The sequence below is a fragment of the Tachysurus vachellii genome, chromosome 25, assembly GCF_030014155.1.
Source record: "Tachysurus vachellii isolate PV-2020 chromosome 25, HZAU_Pvac_v1, whole genome shotgun sequence".
NCBI lineage: Eukaryota > Metazoa > Chordata > Actinopteri > Siluriformes > Bagridae > Tachysurus > Tachysurus vachellii.
The window spans coordinates 9177854-9191880 of record NC_083484.1 but is presented as its reverse complement, the minus strand read 5'-3'; the positions used below and the strand labels follow the sequence as shown (position 1 = coordinate 9191880).

Here is a 14027-nt window from a genome sequence, read left to right as displayed (position 1 = left end):
CTATTGGATAGCAGATATCTGTAGTTCATAATAAGCTTCCATAGTTCAATTTTATTTTGGTCCACAAAAGTACGTAGTACAAAGCACAAGTAACACAAAATGAGCTTGTGACTAAGAGCTTGTAATCCTTGAAAATTCTACTGTTGTCCTTTTAGGGAAAGCTTAAGGGATCTGTGGAATTCATCATCATCAGTGTTTCCCAGAAATGATTATAATTAGAAAATTTTTAATGTAAATATATATATATATATATACTTTATTCGTTTATTTATTTATATATGTACTTTGTTCGTTTGTAGAAATTAAGAGAACTTTCAACGAAATCATCGTCTACTAAATACTACATACTGTACCAGTAACAAAGCGCGTGCACGGTTCCGCCTTAACAGGGCCTGCAGGCCGTGCATGCGCACAAGCAAGGTCGCGATTATTGGCATCGGTCCATCCCGGTGCGCGCGTGAATGGCTGTAAAGTGGTGGGCTGATGGCGGATATTGTGGGGTGACGCTGCTCATGCTCTCTGGTTGGTTCTCCTACGGAAGAGGGGCGAGCGTGCCAAGAAAATTGATAAGAACGCACTGGTGAACAAACGGGGTTAAAGGCTGTGATCTGATTACATTATCGTTCTCAACATTCTCATAGCTGACGATAGGCAATGTATATATATATATTACATACGGTAAATAGTTCCATTAACTGTCCTTTCATTCGTAGGGAGAAAAAAGCGAACAACTGGCCAATATGGTTCTCTCTCTCTCTCTCTCTCTCTCTCTCTCTGTGTGTGTGTGTGTGTGTGTGTGTGTGTGTGTGTGTGTGTGTTGTCGCCTCTGCTCCACTTACATTTTTTTTGCTTAGAGAGGGATAAAAGTAAGCGCGGGTCCAATGAATACACATAAACAGAAACAGTTTTTTCAAAGTATACTTTGCAAAGTATAAAATAATGTCTTCAGTTAAAAATGGTTTAATATGTCTGAAAAGAAGGAATAAAAAACATAATCTGTAATACAATATCAATCGAGATGCTGCTCAGTAAGGGTACAGTCCATACTGTAGTTTAGTAACTCTAAACTAAAACTGAAAGTATTCATTATTTAATTTCGACTCTAATATGATGCAGTAGATTACTGGCAAGTATATTTGGCCAGTAATAAGTATATAGTTAGTTTATCCAGTCACTGATTCTTGGCTCTACTAACATTAAACACATACGCTAATAGACCATAGTATTAATAATAACAACAAATTGTTCAAGCATCACTTGTAATGACACTAAGAAGAACCTTGTCACTTCTTGCACACAAGTTGATCATATTTATGTGAAATTATTGAAATTAGTTTGGGCTCTGATATGGTAGTAAAACACTAATCACTGATCTGATTGTTATACTGTTATCTTTATTATTAGTTTACATTTTGTCACTGAAAAAAATATCATGACCTTTTTTAGTACTACACTTCAATTTCTAGTTCATTTTTCTACAATATTAAATGCGATTCTAGGGTCATTTTTGTTAATCTAATTATGGTGAATAGTTATGTTGATCTATTAGCAATAATGTTTTCTATAGTTTAGAATGCTCCACTTCAATGCTGTTTAAAATACTACTAATTTTGTTTGATGGCATTTACATTACTTTTTGAATGTTTTGTCTCTCTTAATGTTATTCTTTAAAGTGGAGCTACATTATCAACAATGTAGTGAAATGTTGAAAGTATTCAGTTGCCTGATGGTGTCAGACAGTGAATCGGTCATAACTGATAACTATGACATATTGATAAAAACTTATTAATAAAACTCTGTGTGCTGGCTGAAATGAATGTCTGTTTGATGCAGTAGCATATGGCAAGATGCATATACTGTGTTACGACAAGGACACATTTAAATGAGAGATGATAATGATCTGAAAGCTTCAGGCTGTGGAAATGTGAATATATTTTCACTGCTATGAATGGGTCCTATTAGCGACACAGACACTTTCCAGGGGGTCTTCCTGGATTATCAAAATAAATATTGAAGTCTTTAATAATGAATATTTCGTCTGCAGATAAAAACAGGTTTGAGATGAAAGCCACAAATTCAAGGAATTAAAAATATGTCCTTGGGGTAAATACTTCATGTAATCGACTACATATGTTTAATTACATATGTTATGTTAATATAAAGAACTTTAAGTGCGTTCGACCTGAAAAGACTTTAAAAATCTCAATTGGAGTCAATGGCACTATGTTGTCCACTTATACTGTATATGCATTTGGAGTGTATTTTGATGAAAATGTCGCCATCTAGTGAATATTCTATGCAATACTATAGAAAAGAGCAGTTTCAGTAACTACGGTTTATATGGAGTGAATTCAGATATATTGGGTTTTGAATGTCTACAAGGACAAGCTATCTTTCTCAATAATAAAACCTTCACTTATATACAGGGACATACAATAAATAATAATACCTACACACACATTTCTGAAATGCTCAAAATGTTAACACTTTTTGTGAAATAAAAATGTTGCGATCAGATTCGAGAAACATAACTTATATTTCAAAGCTGATATCCATTTACATTATTCATTCATTCATTCATTCATTCATTCATTCATTCATCTTCTACCGCTTATCCGAACTACCTCGGGTCACGGGGAGCCTGTGCTCAGGCGTCATCGGGCATCAAGGCAGGATACACCCTGGACGGAGTGCCAATTGGTTAACCCATCGCAGGGCACACACACACACTCTCATTCACTCACGCAATCACACACTAGGGACAATTTTTCCAGAGATGCCAATCAACCTACCATGCATGTCTTTGGACCGGGGGAGGAAACCGGAGTACCCGGAGGAAACCCCCGAGGCACGGGGAGAACATGCAAACTCCACACACACAAGGTGGAGGCGGGAATCGAACCCCGACCCTGGAGGTGTGAGGCGAACGTGCTAACCACTAAAATCTATAGATTTTGAACTGATATTAAATATTTTGAATAGTATCATTAAAACAATTTGGAAAAAATTTGTTTTTCAAAACAGTACAGTTCCATGGAGGTAGTATTGCTACAAAGCAACATCAAAACTGTTTTGGAAGATTGTGGTGGGCTGACATTTTACTATAAGTTTATGTTTCCTCAAATATTACCTGTCTGTCTGTCTTATCTGTCTTTCATTGTTATAGATTAAACAAATAATGATTTGATGATTCATCATACAAAAGTCACATTTTTGATGATAAAAAGGGGTTAACTCATAATATACAGTCTGTTGTCCAGGGCTGAATTGAAAATGCTGTCAGTGGACTTTGAAATTGTTCTACCTTTATCTTTATAAAGAGTATAGCATAGACTTTAACACAGTAAGAGTTTATTTTTCATGGAGTTGAAGCACTATAAACAATAATGCCACAGTCTTATCAGCATATGCTTTGAGTAAAGTTCACTGACATGTCAGCTAATGAGACCAGTAAACATCAGTTATTGCCCCTGGCTGTACCTGTGCCAAGATGTTCAAAGTGGGATTTTTGGATGAAATAATTTATTGATCTGAAATTATGCAGATCCATTTTTGTAGTATATTGCACTATAAAAGCATTTAATCATTTTTCTTTTTTTATGATTTACTGGACATCAGTGGTATTAGTGACACTGCCCTTAGAATGAATAATTCATTTAAAACATGTAAGAACTATATTTATAGCTGTGAAAATCCTATAAATATCATGGACTGAATTGCCAGTGTTGACAATACTAGTATATTGGGGAATCCAAGAGGTGGCTGATTGGTTTCTTGGCACCTTCAAACTCAGAATGCAGAATTACTCCTTTCCCATGAATGCAGGATTTCTTCTTTCCTATGTTAAAACACTCCTTTTCAATGGTAAAACAGCACTGAAAGTAGCTTATAGTGACTTTCATATTTGCATTGCGAGTTGTTGGTATGTGAGCAACAAAGTGAGAAATGCTATATTATATGGCTAATATATATTGTTCAATAAGTGTCCTAAAAATGTTTAGATCGGATGTTCCAATCATATTGACTCAATTGTCTTCTTTAATGTTTTTTTTAATTTAATTTTATCTGTAATGTTTTAGACACAATGTCTTTTCAGAGTCTGTAATTTCTAAAAGAATTATTATGCTTCAGTTACGTTGACCTATAGCCCTGATTTTATATTCCACAACAATAATGCTTAATATCGTCTGAAGTTAATCAATGACTTTATTTTCGGTTTAGTTTTCAACATATTAAAAAAACTAACATTCTTTATTAATTCATTAATTTATTTATTAATTTATTTATTTTACTTTTTAACACATGAAGTCTATAGCAGTAACTCTGTCTGGCCTATGGCACAAAAAATAAATAATTATTCATGTGTTAAATAAGACATTACATTTTTCTACATCCCTATTCAGTCAGCAGTCAAGGTCTGTTTTTACCCAAAGAGAATGACCTTGTTAGTGTTCTGATTTTTTGAAAACTAATAAACTAGTAAGTTTCATCTTACTCACAGGTGAAAGGTTTTAGTCTGAGTATCTTTTCTAAAAAATTGAATCGATGATACAGTATAATCAGAGATTAAACCCTCAACACAACTCTTTCTATTTTTTGGTCTACAATTTTCATGTGTGTTCATCAAGACCTAACACAATTATACCCATCCCTCTCTATAAGTCTCAATCTTTCTGTTTGTTTTTACTAAACACTAAATTCATTAGGGTTTAAGACTTACCCATTTTTTAAGTGATCAAAAATATTAGAATATGTGAGTGACAGGTGTTTCTTGTTTACTTGGTGTGTCCCGTTCGATTGATAAAACTCTAAGTACTATTATACAAAATGGAATTTCTGCCTGTTTTGTGTGGTGCTTGTGTTCAGCATTGACTTTATTTGTGATGACAGACTTCACAATAGTGGTTACTGGATCCTATAAAATAGACATTAAAGGCTTTGAGAAATTTCAGTTTTTCGTTTTAAACTTTTCCGAGGTTCAAACCTTTAAATTATATATATATATATATATATATATATATATATATATATATATATATATATATATATATATATATATATATTGGTTACAGTGTTTCACTATTTAAAAAAACATGGTAATTATTTGACCAGCAGAGGGCTCACATCCTTCTCCTGTTGCATCACCCTGCTAATCAGCAGCCATGAGTTTCCATGGTGAATTCGGAAATTTCAAACTGGTGTAGATAGAAAACTATTTACATATACATTATTTCTCGCCAGTGTGACCCAAATGAGGAAAGGTTCCCTTCTGAGCCTGGTTAATCTCAAAGTTTTTTCTCACATCATCTCAAGGAGTTTTTTCCTTGCCTACAGTATACATCACCTTCGACTTGCTCATTAGGAATAATTGTTAGAGATATATAGTAACTTAATTTTAAACTTTAAACATTTTATTCTATTTCTATACATATGTAAAGCTGCTTTGAGGGAATGTCAATTGGTGAAGGCGCTATACAAATAAATTGAATTAAAATGAATGTAGTGGCCATACCACTAGATACAAACCACTGATTGAGAATTGGAGGGGCTTACTGTAATACATACATCACAAAGAAATACATAGATCATCCACAGAAGCTCTGGAGCCAGGGTGGAGGTAGTACAACCAAGTTGACCGGGCTTGCATGGGTACTTCTAGGACACTCTCACTAATCTGTATTGATGATGTAACTCAGGAGGGAAGCAGCAGAATTAATTCAGAAGTTAATATACAGAGAAACATATAAAATTTAATCATGTAGAATTTTAAAAAATTGCATGAACCCAAAACACACTACTAACATAACAAAAGACTTAATCAAGGGAAAGAGTTTATTTTAGACTGATTAGGTCAACCACCAGAACTTAACCCAGTTAAGCATGCATTTCACTTCCTGAGGAGGAGATTGAAGGGGACACCCCAAATCCCCCACCCTCCCCAAAACAAACAAAAAATATAGGAATCCGCTGTACAAGCATGGAAAAGCAACACAAAATAGGAATGCAACAGTTTGGTGATGTGAGTGGTTAGAAATGGGATGGTACACTCATATTAATTTTCTCAAACCCAAATATCATCAGTTTATAGAGCAAACAATATAATTTATCATTTGCCATTCAAATACTTTAGGAGGGGGCCATACATGCATTCTTATATTGGTATAAGCTGTCAAAAAAATACAGTAGGTGCAATAATGATTGTATGCCTGTGCTTGATTCTCAGGCAAGGAAGCAACAGAGTCCCAAGTCAGGATAAAAGTGTAAGGTTAAAAAACTTCAAAAATGTGTACAAAGGATTCGCACTGGGGAATGAACCCTAATGGTAGCAATCAAAATAAGAAAAAAAAATTGTGTCATTGTCCATGAGGGGGGCTATAAGCTACCTGTCATAGTCTCCTAAAGGAGGAAAAGCCTTTCATTCCATTTGCATGAAACCTATTTTTACTCAGATGACAGCAGATCATTTGCATGATCTGGAGCCAGTCCATGGACTTAAACTTCTTTAAGTTCACCTTTGCATCTCATTTCCATTTTTGCACTGGAAAATCTTTCCATTGTTCACATGACACTGGTGTCCTTTTCTGTGATTAGATAAGATTCAACTCGTAAAATGTCCAGACAGCACTGTGTTTAACAAACTAATGACACCTTCAGTCTTGATGGTGGTTTGGTTGATTGTAAATGACACAACCACATGGTAGCTTAAGTCATATTATCACTGGTTAGCATCTTATGCTTAATGAAATGCAAAGTTGTAATATTCAGTGAAATTATTTCATGCCAATCCACAACATATAAATTTCTAAAGGAAAAGCAACAACAGGCTGTTTGTTTAAAGACAAAGTAAATGTACATAATTTGGACATATTTTAAATAACATTATAACATTGTACATTTTTACTATTTATATTTAGAATTAAATATATATGATATCCTTTTGAACCATTGTTTGTTTAAATTCTTTATTTTATCACTAATTCTAGACATATAAAGTGTAAAGTAGTCATACAGTAAGTAGTTTCATGTGTATCAGTATCTTATATTGGAACACACTGCTGCTGTACCTATGCAAAACTACTGTAGCTCCACATTTGCATGACAGGCTGTGTATTTGCAACAGGCCCGTTTTTAGAGGCAAAGTTGGCCAGTGCTGGAATCATCATCACATTAATCCTTGTTCCTTATGTGAAGATGACTTTTAGAACTATGGGCTTCAACCAAAATATAAACATCAGTGGATTGTAAACTTGATAAGAATTAGCAGGCAGTATACAACAGAAATAAGTACACCCATGTACAATATAACTTGAATATAAATGTATTCAAAATTTTCTCACCTATCGATAATTGCATACACTGTAATTTAACAAAGTACAGTATTTCCTCTTTTAAAAAGTTAAAAGTAAATACTTTAGAAAAATTATATCAAAAATACCTGCCAAAAGTAGATTATTATAGTAGACTAAATTCAACATATCAACAAGCGAACAAATTTTTCACTGGCACACAGTTAGAATATCTAACATTAATGAAACAAAATTGAGTAAACCTGTCATTTATAATTAGCCTAATTGCTTGAATAGAGTATAAAATTACATATGAACACCAGAACTTTCTTGATTTATCTCCTTGTCTGCATCATGTCTCCACATGGAAATGAATTGCCAGACCAACTGAAAACTCTGATTGTGAGAACATACAAAGATGGACCAACTAATAATCAGTCTAAACCTTTTCAGAAGTAAGCAGAAGGTTTAGAATGAACTATAGTACTGATCAGAGCCACAGTGGCCATCATCCCAAAATGATGCCACAGTATCTCTTCCATGGTCTTGAAACTGTGCTGAGAGGCAGACTAAACCTTCTTGTTATGGCAGGTATGGATGTGCCATCCTGGAGGAGCTGGACTACCTTTACAACCTGATTGTGTACAGCCTCATTCTTCAGGTGGTGACATGAACCCCAACAAAACACAAAAATAGGGACTTATCAGTCAGTAAGGTTAAGGAGAGAACGATTGTCTGTGGCCAACACATGAAAAAACATTCCCTTTTGGGGGGTTGTCTTGCTGTTGCCTCCAGTGCACATGTTGTTACTTTCATTTTCAGGTGAAACTGATTATGCTTCTAGTTATGCTTTGGTTAATGATTACTTATGCTTCCTAACTGGACAGATTGATATAGAGAATAGTTGTGTTATATGATAATATCTGATGAGTTTACACAGATATTCAAGGGGTTAGACTGTGTAGTGCTTTATAAAAGCTCTGTGGCTGTATTTTGTAATCAATGTACAAATTTGATTGCCAAGCTGTGTTGTGGTAAGTCAAGACAACCAACATGAACAAAACCTTTAATTACCATATATTAGCTGCCACATTTTGGACCAACTGGAGCTTGTTAATCCTACTGGGACATCCAGTCACTGAGGCCTTATGATGAAATGTAAAATGTATTAATAAAGTACACTAAAGTACAAGTTTTTAAATTGTGACAGGTTTAGGGATGAGTTAATATTCTACAAATTTTTAATTATATCATTTCATTTTTATTAATTTTATATTTGAGTGATTTTTAAAGAATTATTAAAGATTGTTATCTTTAATTATTCTAAAATGTGCTATATATTTTGTTTGCACAAACTTTCCTGGTGGTCAGAAGTTAAATGTTGAGTCAGTGAGACAGACAGTAGTTGTTGCTGCGTGTAGTTTGGAACGTTACTTCCTGCAGCCACAGCGAGCAGTGCTGAGCCTCTAAAACCCACCTAACGTTAGACGGAAAAAAGCAGCGTCGGGGGGAAGAGGAGCAAAAGCGGTGCCGTCGGACGTATCTTACTTTCACCCCTTATCTGCTTCCTATTACTCCCTCTTATTCGCGCACCATTATTTATTCTAAGAGGATGCCATATTTTTATACGATTTAACGGAATCTGCTGTGATTCTGCTTCAGTTAAAGCGGAACCGTTTTACACACGGCGACAGAAAAGCGACGGATTATTTTTTTTTCCCGCCTTGTTTTTTCGCGTGATCCTCAGTCTAATACTGTACATTAGCGTTAATTCTATAACGTTGTGTTTGCGTAGAGAGCTTGGCGGAAGATGGGCTGTTTGGGGAACAGCAAGACCGAAGACCAGCGCATTGATGAGAAGGCTCAACGAGAGGCGAATAAAAAGATCGAGAAACAGTTACAGAAGGAAAGGCAGGCTTACAAAGCCACACATCGGCTGCTTTTATTAGGTAAGGTGCTCCAGATGGACACACGAAGCGATACGCCGTGTATGTGCGGCTCCTGATCCATAGTGCATTTGACAGGTCTTGAATAATACAAGCGACTGGGCAACTGACATGGATTTTTCAATTTCACCATATTAAGGAAAGTGACAGGGGAACGCTGCTGTCCTGCGCTGTTTTGACATCTTTGTTGACGTTATTTTTATTTTTTATTGTCTTCCTTACATTTGTTTTTCTGTCGAAGGGGCTGGAGAATCCGGAAAGAGTACGATTGTCAAGCAGATGAGGATCTTGCACGTCAACGGCTTTAACGCAGAGTAAGTATTCGGTATCCATTTTAATCCTGCTGTGGCCCCAGCTTCGGCCTGCTGTTTATATTCGATAGATCTGTAATCGTTTGCAGTCATTTTAATCTTAAGCGATGACTCTGCTTGCGCTGTATATACAGTACTGGAGAGTCGGCCAGCATGGAGACAAGCTCGCTGTGTCAGATTACTAAAAGCTGTCAGCAGATAAAGGCCTCATAGTGTTTTATGTGCTGTGTGTGCAGAGCTAAATTCCAGCTTTAGGAACGAAACGGTGCCAATAGATGTAGTGAATACTCATTAGTTCTACCTACAAAATACAGATAAGATTTGGCACAAATTTGGTTCATGTAGATGACTTGTAACTTGTAACAGTTATATCCACACGCCCTTTCTTTGCAATTGAATCCATTCGGATCCATGGATTAACTCCATTAATTATTCTGTAATTGCATTAACTGGGACCAGTTTTCTGTATTAGGTTTATTCTTAAATAATTGATTAATCAGTAGATTGCGAGCCTCTGATCAGTCTTATCCTATGCGGTGTATATTTTCATTGTAATTGTAATTCATGTTCCTTTTTTTACATTCACAATAACATTTTCACACTGTGGTCTGAAGAATTGTGGTGTTACTTTGTTTTATAGTTTGTTCACTTGATATTCTCATTTCTTCTCAGAGAAAAGAAGCAGAAAATATTGGATATTCGAAAAAACGTGAAAGATGCCATTGTAGTAAGTTCTTCTCCAAATTTAAAACATGGCAAGTTAAGAACTGTTTTTTTTAACCCACTTGTTTAGCAATCAACTAATTGTCCTGCTTTGTGTCTTTCCTAGACAATTGTATCGGCCATGAGCACTTTAATACCTCCAGTGCCACTTGCCAACCTGGACAATCAGTTTCGAGCTGACTATATAAAAAGCATAGCACCGCTTTCTGACTTTGACTACACAGAGGTAAGGGGTCTGATATCTCAGTCTGGGCCTGATCTCTAAAGCATTTGGTCTATGAATATGAAAATTGATGGAGTGTGAAACTTTACTGTAAGTACCTTCAGGTGGTGTAGGGGTAGTGGATTGCAAATTAAATGTATGCTATACATGCTAAATGAAGAGAAAGATAGATTGTGGCAATAAACAGTTATGTTTATATATGCAAAATCACATAGGTCGGTGACTATATGTGGAATGCATTTTATTTCTAAGTATTTATTTTATTATATCTCTTGGCAAACCAGGTGAGGGTTGAGACTTGGGAGTAGTGATATTGCTTTCAGATGTCATTATCTTTTCTCTATCCACAATGTGTCAGTAAATATACTGGTCTCTTGTGTCATATGGTTACCGTATAATGTACCAGAAGTTAGACATCAGGATCCAGTTGTTATCCTTCTGGTTTTGTGATGTTAATTCAGGTGTGTAGTTTAATACACAGTGCTAACCAGTACTTTTATTATTTGTTTATTTTGAGGAAACATAGACATTGTATTTGCATCATATTTCGTACACCCCTACTTTTTTATTAGCAAGCCTAATGTTTTGTTGGTTGACAGTATTTGATAATGTATGTTAGTACACAAATGTAGTTTGCCAGTACTTTATTAGAAACACTTTTACACCTGCTCAGTCATGCATAGTGTGGCAGCAACCCAGTGCCTACAGTCGTCAGGTCAAAAACTTCAAGTAATGTAATCACTCATTAGATTGGGGGAAAATGTAATCTGATTGACTTTCACTATGGAATGGTTGTTGGTGCCAGGTACTAAGAGTTGTTTTCAGCATTTTAGAAACTGATGATCTTTTTGGATCCTAGGACTGAAATTTGGTAACTGTGTTCCCAGTCTATAGTGTCAGCAGATTTGGTCACTGGATGGGCTTTACTGGCAAGTAGAATGTTTGAATGCCACAGCCTTTTTTACATTACAGTTAAGTAATAATTTTGTGTTCTTAATGATGTGACTGGGCCACTTTTAGTGTCTTAAAGAGAAAAAGGTGATTAAACCTCTGGTTTTTGTCATAAGTGTAGCAGTAAAGCTTATGCTGTGTATGCGGATAACAGTAAATTCAGTTTTAGAGTGGGGATGATTTCTGGACAATAAAATTTAAATTTTAAAATTTAAACAGAAGCCTTAAATGAATACAACAAACAGATCAGTTCAGTAGCAATGTTCTGATATAAAGTGATTTTTTTAAATAATACTAGTCTTTGTATTGTAACCAAATCCAAATCTACAATTGCACTCCATATATGAGGATCACTGTTGTAAAATATTAACTAATATCTTTGTATATGATATCTTTGTACATACAGGAACCTTTGAACAACCAGTATTATTGCATTGTAACATTTGAATAAACAGCATTCATTAGTATTTTGATTTAGGCAAGGTTTGATACAATGGGCACAGAAAGACATGGCACAAGTTTTTGGTAAAGAGATGTTACAAAAGATTTTCAAACTAGCCAAATGTATCATGCATAGATAAATTGATTATAATTTGAAGGAGGCTAACTCAAGAAAATGGCTGTTATTAATGGTTAGGGTAAGGGATGGAGCTCACAGTTGTATCTCTGCTTATCACTATTGTATAAATTCTAAAGAAATCACTGTTGTTTATTGGAATTCACCCATATTTTTAACTTAAAATTATAAACATAATTATCAAATATAATTACATCCTCTGCTTGCACCTTGTGAATGGGGCTCTTTGGCCTCATAGGTGAGATTCTTCCCTTACCAGCAATCTGTGCTTAAATCGCAGCAATAATCTTATTTCATACTTTCTCATTTGTTGTTTTATCTTTTTCAAATCTGTTCCAGTCATTCCAGGATTCTTTAAAAAAACAGTTTACCAGTTCCTACATTGCTTAGGGATATTATTTATGTACCTTGTTTTGTAAAGCCATACTGATGTTAATTTTTCCTTCTTACATATTTCTGTACAGGTTAAATCTCCTATAGTAATAATATCAATATGCTGTATTTTTACTCTTCATATCCACAAGTACTGATATGGTCTACTATAGTTTAAGTTTTTGCTCAAAATATTTTGCATTAAACTCATTAGGACTGAAGGTCAGTGTGGTTGTTGTCATTATAGCTTTTTATCTGTGGACTCCATACCCTGTACTCTGTGGGTGTTTGTTTCTGTGACTGGGGATACTGTACATTGTCTCTCTAAACATGGACAATAGGAGATGTTTGGCTGCATCTCTAACTCCATTAATTAGGTCAGTTGAATAATGGTATATTGATTTTTGCTGGTGATGTTTTGTGTATTGGCTTGATGCCTGTTCAGTGTCTTACAACAAACAACATATGTATGTGTAATTTTCTGCACTGGACATTCAGGAAAAGATACCAATATAATACAGTTAAGGTTTATGATACATTGGACATTCAGGAAAAGATACCAATAAAATACATACAGGTTTACGATAGGTTTTATGATGATAGCTCAGTGCAAATTGCTTATAATGCCTGTCAGAATCCTGAAGTGGCAGCACCCCAAATTTCACTTAAGGTAGACTTTTCTTTCCAGAGAAACAACTATATGAACTTAACTCAAACCCCTATGAATATGAATTGCACCCCCAGTGGCCAATTTGAGCGAGATTGGATTTTGCTACTAGGTTCCACTCTGAAACCTCCATTTAATTTTCATGACCGTACAGTAGCTCAATGGTAACCTTGTCAAATGCCTGCTAGAGAATGATTGGGTGATGGTGACCATGTTTTTTCCCCAGTTTTTAGGAACAAAATATCTGTTACAGATTAGCACAGAGATGCAGACTTGATTTCAGCTTGAATGGATATTTGTCATACAGACCTTGAAAAAATGAGTATTTGGTTTTAAACCCAGCCCCCTATGTATGGCAATGCCCACAACATTAACCTGAATAATGCTCCTTCTGTGAAATACGGCTCAACCTCATTAGATCATGATTATGGTAAATGCTAATATTTACACTGCGCTCATTAGCTTGACACCAAACTTGCAAAGCTAAAAATCATAGAGTAAATGTAAGTTTTGCATATTATGCAAATTAGCAAAAACAAATCTAAGTGGGAGTACTAAGTGTAATTTTAAATGAGGCTTTTGTTTGGGACACATGTAACATATCGTCGCTATCGGGCGGAATCCTCGTATCTCCAAAACCGTTATTTTTCAAGAAATTAAAAAAACGCGGTACCTTATCTGCAGTGCACAGGGTTTAGTCCGCGTTGCAGTGGATTGCACTAAATTCCTGACCTCAAACGAGCACCAGATCTAGCGGGGGTCAAGATTTTTTTTTCTTTGAGCCCAGTGTTTTGAAGACGTGTTGATTCATTGCGACTCTTCTTGAGTAGAAATATGCCGCGAAGCTCTCCCGCGGAGTGATGAAGAGGTGGACAGTTGAAGTGTCCAATGGAGTTATGAGATTTGCGCTCAAGCTATTTTCAAGACTTTAGATTGGTTAATAACTTGTAAAAATAACAGACCCACGTGGG

At 35.4% G+C, this 14027-nt stretch overlaps 1 protein-coding gene across 2 annotated transcripts in view; it reads left to right on the top strand.

Annotated features, from left to right (window-relative positions):
- Nucleotides 1–8729: 8729 nt before the first annotated feature.
- The window catches only part of gnal (guanine nucleotide binding protein (G protein), alpha activating activity polypeptide, olfactory type), a 50880-nt gene continuing 45582 nt past the window's right edge, over nucleotides 8730–14027 (top strand). The window contains exons 1-4 of one of the 2 annotated variants that reach the window (XR_009647813.1): nucleotides 8730–9235; nucleotides 9474–9546; nucleotides 10216–10270; nucleotides 10373–10492. Coding sequence is in view for 1 of the 2 variants with exons in the window: in XM_060862222.1 (XP_060718205.1) it covers nucleotides 9097–9235; nucleotides 9474–9546; nucleotides 10216–10270; nucleotides 10373–10492 (387 nt within the window). In the remaining variant the exon portion in view is untranslated. The remainder of the gene's footprint in view (nucleotides 9236–9473; nucleotides 9547–10215; nucleotides 10271–10372; nucleotides 10493–14027) is intronic. The other variant, XM_060862222.1, reaches the window with a different exon arrangement.